This window comes from Passer domesticus, chromosome 11 (genome assembly GCF_036417665.1).
Source record: "Passer domesticus isolate bPasDom1 chromosome 11, bPasDom1.hap1, whole genome shotgun sequence".
Classification (NCBI taxonomy): domain Eukaryota; kingdom Metazoa; phylum Chordata; class Aves; order Passeriformes; family Passeridae; genus Passer; species Passer domesticus.
In genome coordinates, this window is record NC_087484.1 from 3,241,931 (window position 1) to 3,261,717 (window position 19,787).

At 44.6% G+C, this 19,787-nt stretch overlaps 1 protein-coding gene across 2 annotated transcripts in view; it reads right to left on the minus strand.

Annotated features, from left to right (window-relative positions):
- The window catches only part of GOLIM4 (golgi integral membrane protein 4), a 29,705-nt gene extending 13,170 nt beyond the window's left edge, over window positions 1-16,535 (minus strand). Inside the window, exons 1-5 of one of the 2 annotated variants that reach the window (XM_064385181.1) lie at window positions 15,981-16,535; window positions 3,945-4,019; window positions 2,699-2,748; window positions 1,749-1,802; window positions 1,104-1,254 (exon numbers count right to left, since the gene is read on the minus strand). In XM_064385181.1, coding sequence (XP_064241251.1) covers window positions 1,104-1,254; window positions 1,749-1,802; window positions 2,699-2,748; window positions 3,945-4,019; window positions 15,981-16,167 — 517 coding nt within the window. In that variant the 5' untranslated portion in view covers window positions 16,168-16,535. The remainder of the gene's footprint in view (window positions 1-1,103; window positions 1,255-1,748; window positions 1,803-2,698; window positions 2,749-3,944; window positions 4,020-15,980) is intronic. The other variant, XM_064385182.1, reaches the window with a different exon arrangement.
- Window positions 16,536-19,787: the final 3,252 nt, after the last annotated feature.

The following is a 19,787-nucleotide window of genomic DNA, read 5'->3' on the forward strand; positions in this document are numbered from 1 at the left end:
ATTGAGACCAGAACACAATCTACATAAAATCCCACACGAGTGCTGTAGTAAAAATTAGGTAGAATAATTGTATAGTTTGTTTTTCTTACCTCTCTCCCCAGCCCTATTAAAAGCTTTCCATTTTCAAGTAGAAAATCATAACATTTGGTGAAATTTTCTATCAGTGCACCCAGCCTGCACCTGGAATCCTGCATCACTGCTCCTGCGGGGTGCTGCAGATGGCAAAATTCCCTCTGGGAATCTGAATCCTGAAAAGGCAGAGAGGAAGGCATCCTCCCCTCTTTCCCCACATCACACCTGGTGAGTGAGAGTTTTCTACCACAGCACCCAGCTATTCCTTTGGAAGGGATGCCCAGATGGCTCCAAAAGCTTCTGGGATCAGGGACAGAGGATTCTATTCCCACTTTGTACATGATGTTGACAAGGAGCCAACAAACAACCTCTGCCTGCAGTGCAGACAAAGCTGCAAACAGCTCCAGAACCAAGCCCTGTGTTAGGGACAGGTGGCAGAGAAGGCTCTGATGGACACAGCCCCATCCTTTTGTTCCATGGAACTGTGTAATGAGAATGGAAGAGGCCTGAAAACTGCCCAGAATCTCCAACAGGAAACTGGATGCCAAGAGTAAAAACTGAATTAATCTCCCAAGTGTACAGGTGCAATGTGCTCCAGAGGAGCTGGCACATACAGGGAAAAAGGAGGTATAAAATGTAAATAAAGTCACAGGTGGCACAACTACATCTCTGCTAGCAGTGGCAAATATTCTTAGATTGCCTTTCAGTTACAAAGAAAAGAGGCAAATCTTTTTTCCCAGGTTTACACCAGTCTTAGAATTAAAAATTAAAGACTGACTCAACAACCTCTGACACTGGACAGGCTTTTAAGTGCTGGGTTTTTTGCTATTTCTGTAACCCAGACAGAAACACAGAGCACATAGACAGGTTGCAGAGAAAGGCCTCAGAAAATCATCAATAAAATGGAACTTGTCAGGAGGCAGAAGATGCATGAACGACCTGTGAGTGAGAACAGAGAAAATATCTCTCTCACACCACACAAAGCCAAACACCCAATTAAATGTGGGCAGCCAGACACAGGTTAAATTTACCCTTCAGCTTGGAGATCTCCTGCTCCTTTTCCTGCTGCAGCTGTAGGTATCTCTCCTTGTGATCACTGAATGTCCTGCTAAACTCCTCTCCCTGTTTTCTGTGATCCTCCTCAAGGTCAGCGTGCTGTTTCTTCAGCTCTTCGTGTTGACTCTGCAAATACCAAGTTGGGACACTGGAACAGCTCTGTATCTGCAAATCTGCCTAATATTGTCTTTGGCAATTTGTTTAGTAAGTGCAGATGAATAGGAAGCATTCATAACAGGAAGGTTATTATTCAAAGCATGCACATTGCAGCTCCTTCCAAACACAAAATGATCTCTGTGATGAGCAGGCTCCTGTTCCAGGGCTGTGTCACCTCACCCCAGAGCTGCACTGTCCCCCTGGGAGCTGCTGAATGTGTCTCAGAAAATCGCTAGGTGCCAAACTATGCGAGGGCTGCTAAGTCAGCCTTCCCTACAAGTAACTGCATCTGATAAGATTTAATTACCCACTGGAAAGCCTGACTAGGAAAAACTGCACCATCTTTTAACAGTCAGAGGAAGGCACTGTCCACACCCTGGCACTGCAGTGATGCCAGAAGCCAGCAGGCTGTGTCCCCCCAGCATAACCAGTTGCACAGGTGCTCTGCTGTCCCAGTCACCCACCTTCAGCATCTGGTGCTGCACGCTCAGGGCGCTGTATCTGCTGTTGGAGTCTTGCTGGAAAACAAAAGCACTCGTGTGAAACCCCCTGACACGCCCTGAGCTCTGCACACGCAGCTTTTGGGAGTCACCAGCCAAGGGATGCAGCCCCCCAGGACACAAATCCATCTCTCCCCTGGCTCTGGAGCCCCCCAGGACACAAATCCATCTCTCCCCTGGCTTTGGAGCTCCCCAGGACACAAATCCATCTCTCCCCTGGCTTTGGAGCTCCCCAGGACACAAATCCATCTCTCCCCTGGCTCTGGAGCCCCCCAGGACACAAATCCATCTCTCCCCTGGCTTTGGAGCAGAGCAAGCTCTCACATTCTGCACCTACTGCAGCAACAACTTATTTTAACTCCTGCTCCTCAGCTCCCAAACTGCTCCCCAGTTTCAACATGAAATAGCCATAAAATCCTAATTTACTTGCTTTATAAAGAGTTCTCTACAGGTTCCTGGGTCCTCTGCCAGACAGAGCTTTCCTTCTGGCACTTGGTGTATAAAACAAAGTTTCTTGATGTCTTTATGCTTTCCAGTTCAAAGCCCATGTGTTAGAAAGCTGTCACTGTTATTTTCCCTGGGGGCTAAGCTACAGAAAGATTTCTAACACCTTCTTATTCCCCTTTCCCCTTAAATAAAACTACATTACGTTTGAACTACCATAATATAAACAGGGGATTATTTTCTAAATTAATTTTCTGGAGAGGTATTAGTATCTCCCACTATAGCTCAAATAATTAGGAATTGGAGAGCACTTATGAATGCAGAGTAGAACTGGGATAAGTGAGAGCTCCTTCAATTAGTATTTTGCAAGATCTCTTCCTTTGAACAGTCATAATTGCAAAGTATTTCCTTTTCCTTGCAACTCAAATAGCATCAGCTATTAAAAACTTGTGCTAGGCATGATGACTTACCCTTCCTTTATTTAGTGTTTCCTGTGCTTCTAGTTTATAAACAAGAAAATCTGCAACATAAAAGGGAAAGTAATGATGAAAAAAAAGCACCAGGAAGATGAGAATCTGTGCTTGAATAACTCGGCTGTTGAGTACATAAATTCTCTTCAACAGCTGAATATTCATGCAGAAACAATTTTCAAAGGATCTTAAAAAAAAAAGAAAAAGAAAAAGAAATACAACCTATGGAAAATTTGACAAAATGATCTAATTCTTAAAATGCACAAACTTAAAAAAATTTTATAAAATATTTTCACTTCAAGGTTTCATACCATAGTGAGAGATGCAGAGCTCAGGCTCAAATCTACAGATGGGTAATTAAATCTGACACATGAACTCTCCCAGCAGAGGACCAAGAGCATCATTCAAAAGGAAAAGGACATTTATAAACTGTGTATTCTTAGAAATAATAAAACATTTCCTCATTTATTTCTTGACCTCTCTCTGTTTCCAGGGTCTGAAAAGGAGCCTCCCCCTCGGGCAGCAGCAGGACCACTCCACACTAGATGGCACCAGAAACCCAGCGAGACCTGCACGGTGAGAGTCATTCCTCACTCCCTGTCAGCTTTGCTCAAGCCATATTTTTAATTCAGCAGCTGAGTCCTCAGTTTTAGGAAGAACAGAGGCTCTACCCTGAAAATAGCAGTGAATTTGGAGGCTGAGGAAACTCAGAGGACTGAATGCTGCTGAACTTCCACAGAGGGCACACAGAGGTGTAAGAAATACAATTTGTGTTAGCCTCACCCACACCTAGAATTCAGTCTCGATCAGGAAAAGGTGTGTAAGCATGTGCTCACCCTGAAGCATATGTAAAACTTGATTCCAAGTTTAATTCCCAGTTGATGGAATGCAGGAAAAGATCCCATGGTTTTGGTACAAGCTTTAAATATTTGGCATGCCAGGACAGGATTTACATGTGCCCATACCCCACATACATGATGGGTTTTTTATGTACATGGATACAAACATATTCTCTGTGTTTATTACTTCATGTTGCAGTCAACTGTCAATTGTATTGCTTTTATAAAAATCTGATTAAAAAGATTAAATAAAAAAGAACTACTAGAAAGAGCAGCACAGCTCTGCCAAGTGGATCCTAATATATTGCTTATATATTACCCAACTGATTTAAAATTGAAGAAAAAACATTTGAAATGACTTTCTACTATAATCAAGTTAAATGTCAAAGTGAAAAATACATTTTTACCTTCCTTTGCTTTCTTATGTTCCAGCCTTTCCTTTTGCAGTGACTTTTCTAATCTTGACCGGTGCTCATACACAACTGAAAAGAGAAATTTTGTTCACAATTCATTTCAAAAGTAACATACACAAACCTCACCATCCACCCCAACACACCCAGGGAGTGCTGGCACAGAATGCACCAGGAAAATACAAGTGGAATGAGGTCATGGGATAAAGAACTCTTTGTAACCCTTGTGACAGTAACTTTTTCCCTTTTTGCACCCTTTATCGATCCCAAATCCTGGGTTATTTGCATTGCTAACACAGAATATGATAACCAGGTGAGGGATTTGTTTATGGTAGCTCTGGTGGAGCTACCAAAGCCTCTTTGCTTCTCAGGAATGCAGGGACATTTTCCACATTTCCATCCTCCCCTGCCTTGTTTGCACAGAGACAAGGAAATAAGACAGGGCAGCTCTGCTGCCAGAGGAATTCCTGGCAGCACACAAAGTGTCACAAGCAGGGAAGGAAGATGCCCAGGGGCAGGACAGCTCCAGGAGGGCAGCAGGGCACTGCTGCCTAAGCTGAGGCATGGGGAAACATGGGAACCACCCTAAATTCTTCCAAAAACTGGGAGTACAGTATTCCTCTGCACTGCCTCCCAGCAAAAATGACTCCCAAGGACTGTCCAAGCTGCCTGTGCTTCCTCTGCAGACACCATCCCAAAATGGGGTTTACATTCATGACTTTGTTTGTTGTATCCAGGTGTGTTTAGGACATCCAATGTCCTCTGGCACAAAGTTCCCCATCTGGCTGCCAGTAAAGCACGATTTCATTCAGCCTGTGCTTTGGACATGGAGTTTGGGATGTGGCACATCACCCCCTGTTTACCCTTTCCTCACCTCTCATTATCTGAAACAGCCAAGTTGGCAGCAAAGATATCCATTAAAACTCATGGAAATGTACAATTATATGTGTTTAAGTTCAGTTTAATACAAGTATCTTTCACTGCCCAAATTATAGTTTGCATTGTTTTAATGAATTATTAATTTGTAATAAAACAATGAGTGATTTTTACATCAAAACCAGGAAACTCATTTTTCTGAGAATAAACCATTGATGAACACAAGCCTTCAACAAGAAGCATCACACAAAGATTTGTATCTTAGCAGCTACAGAAAACTCCTCGTGCACCTTAAAACATGTTCTTAATTCCACCAAGGTGCATTCTGCAGCCTTATCTATAAGTGTTTATGTTTTAGCTCTGAAGCTGGATTGCTAATCAATCCCTGGCACCTATCTCCACTTTGCTATTTATCTTCTAAAGTCAAGGGCATCAGTCAAGATGAGCCAATGTATCAACATCCTCTGGAAGGGAACCAGCAGGAATGAATATTCAAAAAGTCACCAGCAGGCTTGGAGAAGGGGTAAAAAAAAAAAAAAAAAGCAGCACTACACAGCACTACAGTGATGGTTTTATTTCAGCCCTCAAGGTGGTGAATGCTGAATTATTGTGCAAAAGGAACAGTGGCAGCAGAGCAGCTCAGGAGAGCAATGAAAATCCATAATGGGCTTCCCCTCCCATGCAATCAGGGTGGAACAGGGTTTTTGGCAGACACATGAAACCACAAAGAGATTTGGAGGGAACATTTTCCATTCCACTGCTCCATCTGCAAGTGCACCTTCCACAGCTCCTGCTGCTGCTTCAACAAGTGTGTCTGTGGGGGGGAACCCTGCACAGCAAACCCATCACAGGGGCAGGAGGCAGGGGCAGAGAAGGCAGGTTTGGGGTTTAGGGACCTCTCAGAGCTCAGAGAATCCCTGCTGAGCTCAGAGCTCCACCCTGCACTTGCAGTGTCTCAACACAGGCAGTGCAGCCTCTCTACCTGCTGAGTAGCAATCCTTGAAATACTGGGTGAAAGCTGGAGAAGTCCTAAACCAGCCCCTCAGGGGACTGAAAAGGGCGAGGAAAAACCTCCTCCCTCACCTCTGCCCTCTGAGTGCAGTTACTGACTGGCCTAACGTTCCCCTCTGATAAAAGTCCATAAAGTGCAATATACTGAAGGTGTAGATTAAAAATAATTATTAACAAAGCACAGCTCCCAAGTTTTCTCACTTGCTCCTTTGGGGAGTAGGTTGCAGGTCAGATTTTATAAGCACATACTGGAATTAATCTCCCATAAATTTGAATTATCTCCTCCAGTTAGGAACTTTAGGAAGAGCCCAAACAAAGGGCTTGTTACTACAGCAGGAATTTCTCCTTCTTCACTGCCAGCCTGGATATAAGATGTCTGAGCAAGAATCTGAAAGAAATAAATACACTGAAAACCAGGTTTTATAGAAAAGTCCACCCCAGTAGGGGGTGGAACCTATGTAAGGAATCTGACAAAATCCCACTGCTGGGATGCACAAATCATTTTTCCTAGGGTAATTTTAATTTTGCGCTGATCTTTGCACAAATAATTGAACTTTATTTCTACATTACATTTAATAGAATGGTAAAAAAAGGGGGGGGAAATGTTGTCATTTAATGGCTAATAGGCACTATTCCAAAGCTGGAATTACTGCAGGTGTCAGCTTAATTCTTGAAATTACCTATAGAATGTAACCTACACAAATGAACAAAGACCCACAAACTCACAGAGCCCAGAAACTCAACTGTTAACCTCACAGATCAATAAAAGACCTTTCACCTTCAACAAGGAAACACTGAAACTCCTGGAACGCACCCCAATAAAATCAAGTCCTCAAGGTTTTCCCCATAAAGAAAAGGAAGTGAGGGAGAAGGGAGGTGTGGAATGCCCTGCACATTCCCAGATTGCACCACCTCCACCAGTGCTGAGCGTTAATTACAACACAGGAGTCAGGGAGGTGACGAAATTGAGATTATTTAACAGTCAAGTTTCCTTCTCTTATCTTTGCTCTGCCCCTCTAAGCAATAAAACTGTTATTAAGTAAAATAAGTCATTATTGTACATTTAAAAGAAAGCATTTCCTTGTTTACATTATCAGCAATTTTGTGACTGTGTTATTACTTTAATCATTTGGTCTGTCAGAAGGATGACCCAGAGTCTAAAATACCACAGCTCCCTGGAAAATTAAAATTACATTGGGATTTAAATATAGACAAGAAATTTTACTAATTTCAACATGACTGCTTATTACACAATTCTCAAATCTTTCTCTGAACTTACAGTAGTATCTTTCACTTACAACCAGCAGATTTCAGTAGTCTTGGCAACACTCAGTGTTGTTTTCCCTCACACTGTGGCAGAGTTGAACAGAGCCAGCAGCACGGGGTAAACCGCCCTGGCACTGCTCTGGTGACACTGTGAAGGTCTGCAGAACACAGACTTGCTATAAAAATAGTTAATTCCCCATTCTTGTCACTGCAAATAGAACCATTTAAAATGTAAACCATGGAAAAAGCTTTTCTGCTGAGAGTAAAGCATTTCCATGAGTCAAAGAGGAATCCCTTCAATATGGGGTGTAGGATAAATTCTTTAATCCAATGACAATAATTAAAGTTTTGACCTCAGATGACATTTCATAACAACTCTGACACATTTCAGGCTGGGAGGAGATACTATTAATATAGCAAGACCTGCTCCCCAAGCTTCCAGCCCTGCTTTTCAATCAGTGAATCTTCAAACAAGTTCCACTGATTTCACTACTGATAATCTTATCAGGAACAGCTTATCAAACTGCAGGAGCAGGATTCCCCACCACGGGACAAGCCATGCTGGCCTCAGTATCACAGCCTGAGCTCCATCTATTTCACACACTCAGCTGGGGGTTTAGCAATACTTGGATATTCCAGTGACACTGCAAATATCTTGGGAAAAATGGAAGTATTCCCACAATACAGACAAGGAAATCTCTGTTTTAACTACAGAGCAAGAAAACAACATCACAAAACCCCATTTATTTATCATAGAATGGATTGGCTTGGAAGGGATCTTGAAGCTCAGCTTGTTCCACCCCCTTGCCGTGGAAGGCCTTCACTTCCATTAGACCAGGCTGCTCCAAGCCACAATATTTACAATATACTGAAGAACATATTATAGATACATAATATATAATATATAAATAACATAATATATAAATCTAATAATTTATGTCCTTGAAGTTTTCTGGTTTGAATTGCCACAAAAAAGGACAGAAAAAGAGACCAAGGTAAGGGGAAACTGATTGTGTGTGAGGCTCCGCTGTGGAACATCCAGGCAGGGATGGACTGCTCTCATTTTGCTCTCTGCAAACCACAGCTGGCACTGGGTGGACTATGACAATTACCTTGACTTCCAAACAAACTCCCACACTTTGCAATTTACTCACATGATCGAGTAATGGTTTTGTCTAATTTCAGTCAGTCATGTCAAATTCCTCCTGGAAAACCACACCATGCACTGGCACTTGTGCTTTAAAAATTACTCCTGCTTTGATTGAATTTGCTAATCATTTATTTTGCTCAGAGTAGTAACAATGTGAAAAGTTTGTATTTAATGTCTGGATCTTTACTTTCAGGGGATTTTTTAAGAGAATACATAACATGTACGTTCAGAGATCCTGCACCAAAAATGAGCTATCACTTAAAATAATCCTGTTCCTCTGACTTATTCAGTATTCCAGGAAGAAGTTCCAACTAAAAAGTTCCAGTAAGCAATTCTAGTTTTGCCTTCACTGCAGTTCTGAAAAATGGGGAATGCTGGAGAATTTGGCACATTAATGCACCCCAGAAACACACACTTGTAATTCTAAGAGATCACTGTGGCCTCTATTCGATTGCAAGGATGACAGGAAAATTAATTTTTAAACCAGAGCAAACATCTCCATTTAATAGAATCCTTTTACTACAGCCTGCCTCACACACTGCCTTTCTTAGAAGTCAATAACACCTCTAGGAAACAACAGATGTGAGGTAAGTTGGGACAGAAGGAAGGATTTCTCATGTTCAAAGAGTAAACTGTAATAGCTGCTGCTAAAAATAAGTTGGAGAAGGGGTATTAAATGTGATTAAATATTTAATCCCTCACAGATAGGCTCCAGACCTGACTTTTATCAGGAAGGAGATCATGTTTCCAGAAATGATTTCCTGTGCACTCCACAAAAGGATTCTTCCAACCCTTGGTACCACAGGTGAGATCAGCATTGCTGCTTTTCTGTACACCAGCAGATCATAAAGGATTTGGGGGCTTTTTGAGTGATAATAAATGCAAATAGTTCATACAAAATCTGTGTAGTGATTTTAGACTAAAATTAGCAGAAAAACACATAAAATTTGATAAAAGCTGCAGAGACAACAGTTTTCTTCTTACATTACCTCTGAATCCCTAGGTCTGCTCAACCCTCAGCTCCAGGAAACAAAGGCCTGTTCTCAAAAGTCCTTTACACTTTTTTCAATTTTAGGAAGGTTTAGTGATTGTATCTACATGGTGTTAGATGTACATAAATATTGATATTCAGGAATTAGTAAAAAATACAGCTTGAAGAAAAAAACCCAATCTGTACATTCACAAACTGCATCCAGAAATCAAGAGCTTGAGTCAGTAATTCATTTTTTGACTGAAAATGAGTGTGGTGGAGTGGATAGGAGCAGGCTCCTTACTTTGCCCTCTAGGAGCTCAGGCAGGACATCCTTCTCTCATCAGGTCTGTAATTAAGCCCTGGAAATGACTGCCAAAGTCTGGGATCTGAATCACCTCGGGAAAATAAGATAGCAGCTAATTTCAGGTACTTTAGGGGAGGGGGAAAATGCAGAGGACAAGGTGGAACAATTGCAGTTTCTTTTATTGATTAATTAAAAATATACAGTAGAAAATCTCAGGAGGTTTGAGTTGGGCTACATGACCACAAAAAGATCAGAAGTGCAGCCAGCTCACATGACCCTTCCTTAAACAAGGACAGCATCCAAGCACGATGAATTCCTCAATAGCTCAGCTCAGGCTCTGACATGACTAGAAATTCACACCCCTGAATCCTGAAAATCCCAAGAAAAATCACCCAATGAAGGATTCAGCTTTAATTACCTGTTCTGTAGAGCTCATTTTTTCCAGCAATCTGATTTATTCAGCTTTCATTACCATCAAACCTCAGAGCAGCACCTGACTTTCAGCAGGGCAGATTAAATGACTTTTTCCCTGCAAGGATCCCATTCCAAAAGGAGCAAAGTGAACTCTGTTAGCCACAAATTGCTGGCAATATCCTTAGCAGCACAGCAGAGATGCTATAATGGGCACTCACATCTTTGAGAGGGTGGAAACCTTACTCATAAGCTGCCCCACCCAAACTCACAGGCTGACAAGCCAACAGCCAGCCCATGAGACAATGTGCTTGGAACATCATTTTTAAGGCTCAGGAATTCAGTCAGGCAGGAATATGAGTGTCCAAGAAGCCAGAATGCAAACTCACCACCATCAACCCATCCTGCCTCCCAGCTCTGAAGTGTCCACTCAGCTCCACCACTGACAAGCTTTAGGAGGCTTAAATCTCCATCAGTAACAAATATTTGGATCTATTTTGCATCACGTTGGCTACCAGGTCTTGTGTGAAACTGGGGAGGGGGAACACCAAAGCCCAGGGAAAAAAACCCACCTCATTAGCTCATTCTGCTCAAAATTCCTGCAGGCTGCCCTGTGATCCTCAGCCAGGCTCCAGCTGGGGTGCAGAGGGAATGCTGCAGCTCTGGTAGAAATTTATCCTGGAACTGGTATGTCCACAAGCAAAGGGCACTTGGGCATGGATTACACATAAATATTGGCACGTGCTCAATTTATCTTTCAAGTCAGAATTCAGCTGCTGGACATGGAAATTCTGCTATGGACCTGGAAACAAACTTCCTGAGTTAACTGATCTGAACAGAGCTCCAGCACCTTTTCTGTACTTGGGTTATGAGTAACAGATGGATAATTCCAGATAGCCCAAAATCTTGAGGTTGGGCTGCAAAACAGACACATAGCTATCTAGTTTATACATACTTATATTTACATGCAAATGCATATATATAAAAATATACATATTTAAGAGGTATATGGTACATTACACCATATACCTCTTCCATATTAAAATTCTGCACAATTTCAAGTATTTCAAGTTTTTTTAAGGATTTAGAACATTAAATATCAATTGAAAATGTGAATGGAGGTAAAAAAAAATGGAGCCAGGTGCTCAGAGGAGGTTAAAACCCAAAGCTCTCCATTTCAGGAAGCCAGGTAGCAGAATTTGGGATGCTGCACTTGCTATTTCAGGGGAAGTACACACAGAACCAACCTCTCCTCTTATAGTGCTACCAGGGACCTCTCAGGCAGCAAGAAAACACTGCAGCACTCTGATATCAGTGTTATGTGCAACCTGAAAGTCACAGGAATGACAGGAATTCAGGATTCTGTTATGAGGAAGAGCAACCAAACACACAGGAGCTGCTGTAGATGCAGCTCTACTTGTCTGATGCATGTGAAAAATAAGCCATTAAAAGTAGTGCTGGTTCTTCCCAGCCCTGCCAACTCAAGGTACAAGTTTAGGGCATTGTAAAAAAGGGATCTAATAGTGAAGTACACCCAGAACTGTGTGATGTCAGAGCAGCTTTGGCATCTGTGCAGTTTGCATGCAGATATGATAAATATTAACCACTGAGAACTGTGATTTGCATTGTGTAACTCCAAACTCATAAAGCTACCATAGATCCAACCAAGCCCCAGCAGGTCACCCCCTCATGGAGCCTTCATTTAGGACATCTGGCACAACAGGCACAGGGCAATCTACATTTGCTTTACAGCCATTGCTTTCTAGCACTGGATCAGAAACCTTTGAGGAAATCCACACCTTGGCCACAGCAGGGAAAAGTCCCAAGCCCAGAGTCCCTGCTGGGCTGGCTGCCAGGATCACAGGACAGTCTCAGGCTTCACAGAGATTGCACAAAGCCATCAGACTCTGACAGGAAGAGCAGAAAAAATAAGGTAGTGAGAGGCACTAACTGTAGGCTGTTATTAGGATTAGGGATTAAAACAGATTAAACAGATTAAAATAGTACACAAGGGGTTACTTAACACCCAGAGGATAAGACAACAGAAGCTGCAAGGGCTAAAAAGATGTCTGTAGATACTTCCAATCCTGCAGCAGTCACAGGTACAATCAGGCTCACCTGCAGCTCTCAGTGTGGTTCTGTTCTAGAAACTGAAGCCTGGTCCTGTACGGCCAATAGTTCAAGATTGACACAGTTTTAAAGGAAGCAAAAAGCATCAGGTTTTGCTTTTATCACTTTAAGAACTACTAAGTAAGATTATCTCCATGTTTCAAATGTATATAGTGCCCAGAGAATGAGACTTTAAAGTAATCAGCTTACTGGGAAGATCAGCTTCTCTATGAAAGACCTTATAGATAACAATGACTTCAGGTTTGCTCAGCAGTCAAAAAATTCTGTGTCATCTCTGCATTTTGCCCCTGGTATTCCCTTTGTGAATTACAAAAGCAGCCCTACTTTCTCCATGCCCAGCAGAAACTTTGTTAGAGAAAGATACCAAAGTTTTATATTGTTCTACAAAATCTTCTGCAATCTGATCCTCTAAAGGGGGTGAGTTTAAGATCCCAGCCTCTCTAACCCAGTTATTGTGTTTCCCAGGTCTGCCACCCTTCCCCTGGTACCCTGGGCTCATTCCCAGGGGCACAAACACTTCTCAGCAGAATGGCTGAAGCTGTGACCACCAGGGAGAACAGAACCCCCAGATCCATGGCCATGGGTTGTGCAGATCAGGTGTGTGTGTTAAATGATTCTGAGACTCCTCCTGCCCCATTTCCCAGTGACCTGTGCATTCTGTCCTGGTATTTCCCACGTATTCCCAGGAGATTGAGACTCCTTCAGGTGTTGCTGTGTTTGAACAAAACCAGGCAATGAAAAAGATAAAAATCTAAGACAGCTGGCTTTTCATGGAAAAACAGAAAGAACAGCTCATTCGGGTATGAAGAACTGGCAAGTACAAAAAAGAAGGTTGTTGTTACCTAAATAGATGAAAAAATCCCATAAAAACATGAAAAACAGTAGAGGGGACAGCAGGAAGTGAAGGGAGCTGCACCCTGAGCTACAGCTGAGGATCTTGATTCAGATTTTGGGCAGACCAAAGGCATTCAGGTCCTAAACTGCTACTGCGTCCATAAACTCAGGAGTGTCCATGAACCTCAGGCATTTCACAAATGGACTCAAGTTTCACTCCCAAGCCCTGACAGGAGAACTCCCAAGCTCCTCTGTGTGCAATCAGGAAAGCAACTGCCTTTGTGGGCTCCAGCAGTCACAACAAAACCCTACAGAAGTCAGACAACAGGTGACACTTCACTGCCCTCCAAGAGATCACTCCAGTCAGACTCCCAGGGGCACAGCCAGCCCACCACAACACAGCCTCAGCATTCTCAGAAACACCACTTTTAGAAGTTGCCTTTGTATTTTTGTAGTTTACATTTAAACCTATAAAAGCCTCCTGATGAAATGGTTGTTCAGGAAACAGAAGTCCAAGGAATCCTTTTCTGCTCAGCTTTGAAGTCTTATCCAAGCACCCAGGAGAGCTGTGAACACCAAGAAATCAATCCCTGTTGCTGCAGCACCCTCCTTTCCTTTAACTTTGCCCTTTAAGTGGTTTATTTTTAAAAGATTTCAGAGTGCTTCCATCATATTTCAGGCCCCAAAGTTATCTCTAGTCCAGGATCTATAGAGAAACTGGTTATGCTGCATGGAAAAGATAAGCTGTGTTACTTTACCAATGCAATACTTTAATTTTATTGTTCTCATAAAGCAATAAGCTCAAAGAATAATCTTTGGACAGCCAAGACACGTAGCTCAGATATTCACAGAGGGGTATTTTTTGTTTGGGGTTTTGTTTTTCTTTTTTTTTTTTTTTAATTTGGCAAGAGAAACATTGTTGATTTAAAATCCAGGTTATTTAAAATCAAAAGTTCAAAGTGCAGTCAGATACTGCACCTGCAAACTGGAATTGCTGTCAGGATTTTATGTTGTTTCCAAGTCTCTGCTTAAAGAAAATTCCCTCCTGTTATTCCATAACCAAGAGTTAAACAGGACAGGTCCAGGAATGGGGTTAGAGGTGGATATCACCAGTCAGCCTGTGTCTCTACAGGTGAGCTGGGTACAGGCCCTGAATTCTCTGTGTTCTCCTCACTAACAAATTTTTTCTGCTGCAGAAATCCAGGTGATTGTGCAGGGGAGGCCATTGCAGAAAGGGAAGAAAAGTTCATTTCCCAGATCCTCTGGAGTCCTCAGGAATATAACTTTACTTTACTTTACCCCCTTTACTTTAGAGGGAAATTAAGCAGCTAGGGGCTGCTGCAGTTAGTATTTCTCTGGGCTCTCATCCTCTCTTAGGTCTAACAGCTACTTCCACAACACAAAAAAATTTAAAGAACCATTTTTTATTGTTACATTCTATTTTTCCTTGTATTCTGTGACTTAATTGCCAGTGATTATATTTTTAAAACAGGGTTTACTGCTACCGTATTTGGCATAGATAAATTCTCCTGCTTAATGGGCTTGATACAATGGCATGAATCCCAGAACCATGTGAGTTTATTGCATGGGTCATCAAATCTATTAATGTTACCAGATCCTGGTCCACATCTCACATTTCCCATTGATACACTGAAACAAGCAAGAGAATTACAGAAAACGCAGCTCCCACAATTGCCTGCTGCTTCCACAAACACGCTTGGATACATGGTGGCTACTCAAAATCTTGTTTCAAGCTTGGAAAGTTCAAATCAACAACCCAGACCCCACATATCTGACCCAGAGAATCTCCTCTCTGTGGCAGGACAAAGTCTGTTCACGCTCCTCTTTGGCAAAGCTGGAGCAACAGAAAAAGCCAACTTGTCAAATTTTAGCTGAGAACAAGATGTTCCTGTGTCCTCTGTTGGCAAATGCACAGGCTAGCAAGAGTAGCCCTTTAGCCATCTGCCACACACCCCCTTCCCAGCCAAGCCTTTACACCTTTTCTGTACCTAAAATAAAGGCTTCTGGCAAAGAGCTCCCTGGTATTACCTGGAAATGGCCTGAAATTGAAATACTGAGTAAGGGTGGTGTCAGCTGGTGACTGAAGACGTTGAAGGAAGTAATCACTGTAAGAATCTAACAGCACAAACCCAACTCTGTGCTCTCTGCACACAAACTGTGTGCTGCCAGGCATGCTTTGATGGATGCTTCCACAGGGAAAAGGATGGCTGAGGATCACCCTGAAGTTTAGTGCTGCTACAGCAGATCCTCTGATTCTTCTTTCATGCTATTTTGAGAGAGAAAACTTGAAAGGTGGCTCTGGGCTTTGTGCTGACCTGATAACCTTGCACTATACAATTAGAGAGGTGCTGAGGTCTTTCACTCCCCAGACCATTGATGTTTCAGGTACATCCCTGCTGCTTTGCCTCTGATTTCTTGGCATGCAGATGTCAGACATGGACAACTTTTCATCTTCAACTACAGGACCCACATCTGCTGCATCCCTAAACCAAGATACACACGGATCTGTATTTATGTGGCACCTTTAAGCCAAGAAATTTAAAGTTATTCCAAAAGTAACAGAGCACCCTTACCCAAGTAACTTACTTGAACTTTACTTTTAAATCACCCTTTAAAACCACTTTATTAGAACACTCCTCTCCTCCATCCTGGTGCTATTTAAGGTTTATGCTGCCCAGGAGCTGCAGATGGATGCTCAACATAAAACCCTGCAAGATTTTTGTGGGGGAAGCCTACAAAAATCCCAGACTGGACACAGTCTGCCATGCACGCCGGCCTTTCCCTTTTGTGCCAGCAATCGCCAAGCGATGTGCAGTCCTTTGGGAATAAGAGTCACCAGGGGATGTGCAGGAGGGAGAGGACATGAGAGCTCTGCAGGAATCCACAACACCTCCCCCTGACCTCGGCGGGCAGGAGACCCTACAACCCCACAGGCTGGAGGAGAAGAAGGGGGAGAAGGAGCAAAACTTTGAGAGAGGCTGGACAGCCGGAGGAGGAGGAGGAGGGTGTTCTGCAAGCCTTGGGGAAGGGCAGCAGAGGCTCCTGCCGAGGGAGTACCTTGTAACTGAGCCGAGAGCGACTCCTGATGCTGCTGGTACTTGAGCGCCGTGGCCTCAGCCTTCCTCAGCTGGCCCTGCAGCTCGTAGTAGAGCATCGCCCCGTACAGGAACCCGAACACCACGGTCAGCAGCAGCAGCGTCTGGAAAATCCGCTTCTGTTTCCGGGAGCACATCCCGTTGCCCATGTCCCCGGCGGGGTCCCGAGGGCCCCCGCCCGTCACGGCTCAGCAGCGGGCGGGAGGCGGCGGCATCGGAGGCCCCGGGAGGAGCAGGAGCAGGAGGAGGAGGAGAAGGAGGAAGGGAAGGAGGGCCGGCGGAGGCGGGGCCGGCCCAGCGTTTCAGCCCCTGGGCACGGCCGCGGCGCCCGGGGCGGTCTCTGCGGTGCGGGCAGCGGCGGGGCTCATGCCGGGGATGCTCCGCGTCCCTGCAGCCGTGTGCCGGTCCCTGCGGCCGGGGGGAGCTGCGGGGAACAAAGGCAGGTCCCGGCCCCGCACTGACGTGTCCCCGCTCGGCCGCGGCTCCCCCGCCGCGGGATCCCCGAAGGAAGTCCCGCTCCGGGCGCGGCCTCATTGGGTCGGGCCGCGGGGCTCTGCCCTCCCTCCGGAGCGCATTGGGTGCCCGCCGCGTCCGTCCGCAGCGGGCCGCGCTTCCCGCCCGCCCCTCCAGCCTCCGGCTTCAGCCCTCAGACCCTCATCCCTGCATCGCCGCGTCCCCTCAGACCCTCATCCCTGCATCCCCGCATCCCCCTCAGCACCGCATCCCCCTCAGCCCTGCATCCCCCTCAGCCCCGCATCTCCTTAGCCCCGCATCCCCCTCAGCCCCGCATCCCCTCAGCACCGCATCCCCTCAGCCCCGCATCTCCTCAGCCCCGCATCCCCCTCAGACCCTCATCCCTGCATCCCCGCATCCCCCTCAGCACCGCATCCCCCTCAGCCCTGCATCCCCCTCAGCCCCGCATCTCCTTAGCCCTGCATCCCCCTCAGCCCCGCATCTCCTCAGCCCCGCATCCCCCTCAGACCCTCATCCCTGCATCCCCGCATCCCCCTCAGCCCTGCATCCCCCTCAGCCCCGCATCCCCCTCAGCCCTGCATCCCCCTCAGCCCCGCTTCTCTCAGCACCGCATCTCCTTAGCCCCACATCCCCTCAGCCCCGCATCCCCCTCAGCCCTGCATCTCCTTAGCCCCACATCCCCTCAGCACCGCATCCCCTCAGCACCGCATTCCCTCATCCACTCATTCCCGTACCCCCTCATTCCCACATCCCCTCAGCCCCGCATGCCCCTCAGCCCCTCATGCTCTCATCCCCTCAGCACCGCATTCCCCGGTGTGGGGGGAGCGGGGCTCATGCGGTGATGAGCGGGGCTGTGACAGAGAGGGTGACACCGGGAGCAGTGACACCGGGGCTGTGACAGAGGGGGTGACACCGGGAGCAGTGACACCGGGGCTGTGACAGAGGGGGTGACACGCAGCTCCTGCCCCGGTGGCACCGCCGGGACCGTCTGGGGCTCAGGGGCACCGGGAAGGCAAAGCCCCAAAGAGCCTCTTGTGGCCCAGCCCCTGAGGTGTTCATGGAATCGCAGGATGGTTTGGGTTAGAGGGATCTTAAAGATCAGCCAGTGCCACCCCTGCCATGGCAGGGACACCTCCCACTGTCCCAGGCTGCTCCAAGCCCTGTCCAGCCTGGCCTTGGGCACTGCCAGCTTCTCTGGGAATGCCAGCCCAGCCCCTCCTCACCCTCACAAAGAAGAATTCTTCCCCAATATCCCATCTAAACCTACTCATCACATTAATCTGTTTTTTCATAGCTTTGTTCTGGGTGTTGATTGTCACAGTGTTCGCTGTTCTTGGCCTTTTCTTCCCCCAGAGCCCAGCCCAGGCCGCTGGTGCATCTCAGCTCCCAAAAATGTGCCATCCTCATTCAGTGCTCCCAAATCCCCCTGTGGTGCTGAAAAATGTGTCACGTATACTTCATCAGCACAAGTTCAGACTTAGCCTGAATACAGCTGCCTCTCCTAGTGTATTTTATTACAGAACAAACAAAACCCAACCAACTCTCAAGCTAAAGTAGAAGAATAAGCAAAAAATCAAATTAATATGCTAAAGTTATTTTTTTCCTAAATATATATAACTCGTAAATCTGTGTTTTGCATAAGCATTATTCTGGCCTTAATAGAAAAACAACATCAAAGAAGCTCAAGAAATTCTTATTCAAATATTCTGCATATTCCAGTAATTAATAGCAGTCAGTACCACAAGCTAATATGATTTCTATGTGTATTTCAAATATCTGTTTGATATATTCTCCTTTAATGGAATCTCTCGCTGTCATTTGAGGACCAAAGTGTTTGGAATTATGAATTAGACACCCAGGAAGGAACTGTAATTGTTTTGAAACAGCAATGATTTAAAAAAAAAATAATCTTTTATCTTGTCTTTAGGAAGCTTCCTGGGGTAATCAAAGTTACATTTAAAATCTTTTCTTCCAACCATAAGTGTTTCAAGTTGAGGTATTTTCATGCTGGTTTAGAGTATCCATTTCTTTCACAAAAATATTTCCAGGAAGTTTCTTAGTATCACCCAAGCTGCAGCTCCCCTCCCTCTACCAAACTCCTTCAGAGCTGTCCTGTGCTTTTGCCATTTCCAGGCTCTTCAGGTGAGCTCTGCTGAGTAAAATGAGATAATTCTTTATTTTTGGACTGAGACTTTCAAATCACTGGAGGTGATTTATACTGCAGCATTACAGCTCTTCAAATGATTTAATTTTTTTGTGTTTCCACTTGTTGCCTACATCACCACTCATAAAACCAGTCTATGTCTTCAGTTTTGATTAGTTTGCACTGGAGAACAATTGGCTGATATTTCAAAATGTTTAAAATGATAAAATGTAATTTTAAAAGGACACTGAACCCACAATGTTACTTAATATCTATTCCAAATACATTTAATTGATTATGGTGTAAATATACTTTAACTGCTAGTAGAAATTGGCAATATTATTAACAAATACTAGGGGAAAAAAAAAGCAAATTACTATCTCATTTCGTTTAATCAAATATTACTTATATTCAGTAGCTGCTAGTGATAGATCTCTTCAGCTCATGTAAATTGTGATTCTCCATGAACAAACCAATTAAAGTTGAAATGAGGAATTTATTGGGAGCAAGGGACTATTATGCAAAGCTATTAAGCCAATTTGAATTGGAAGTCCCAAAATAGAAAGGTTTGGACCTAAAAGAGGCTGTAATATATTAAAAAGCATTAAATTAGTTGCTAGGAGAGAACGTTCCTGATCTAATCAGGAGAGATGAGGGATGGGTGGTTTCCAGCATGGGGAGCTGGGAGGCTGCGGAGGGAACTGGTGGCAGGAATTCACACGGAGCCATTTATCAGCTCTGCTTTCATCTCCTGCCCACAGGAGGCTTGTGCAACCCAGCTGCTCGGGGGGTTTGTGCTGCTCAGCCCCGGCCGTTGGCCGCAGATTGGCCAATTCCTTCCCATCTAACCAAGGAATGTTGAGCAAAATGAAGTTCCTCTAAGTTGTGAGACATGTATAAATTATAACCCTGGAAGTTCCTCTCCATGCACTCAGACCTGGGTAAGTGAGAACCTGACCAGGGGAGAGATGTCAGAAAAATCCCATTTCTTTTGGACACAGGTTCTCATCATCAACCACAAGATGTGGGAAGTGCACGCCCCTGTAATTTGGACACCACAGAACTACATTTCTTGGTCTGCTTGTTTCCTTTGCTTATTTTCCTCCTCATAAGATAATTTTCTTGTATTTTCTGTCACTTTTTGTCACTAAA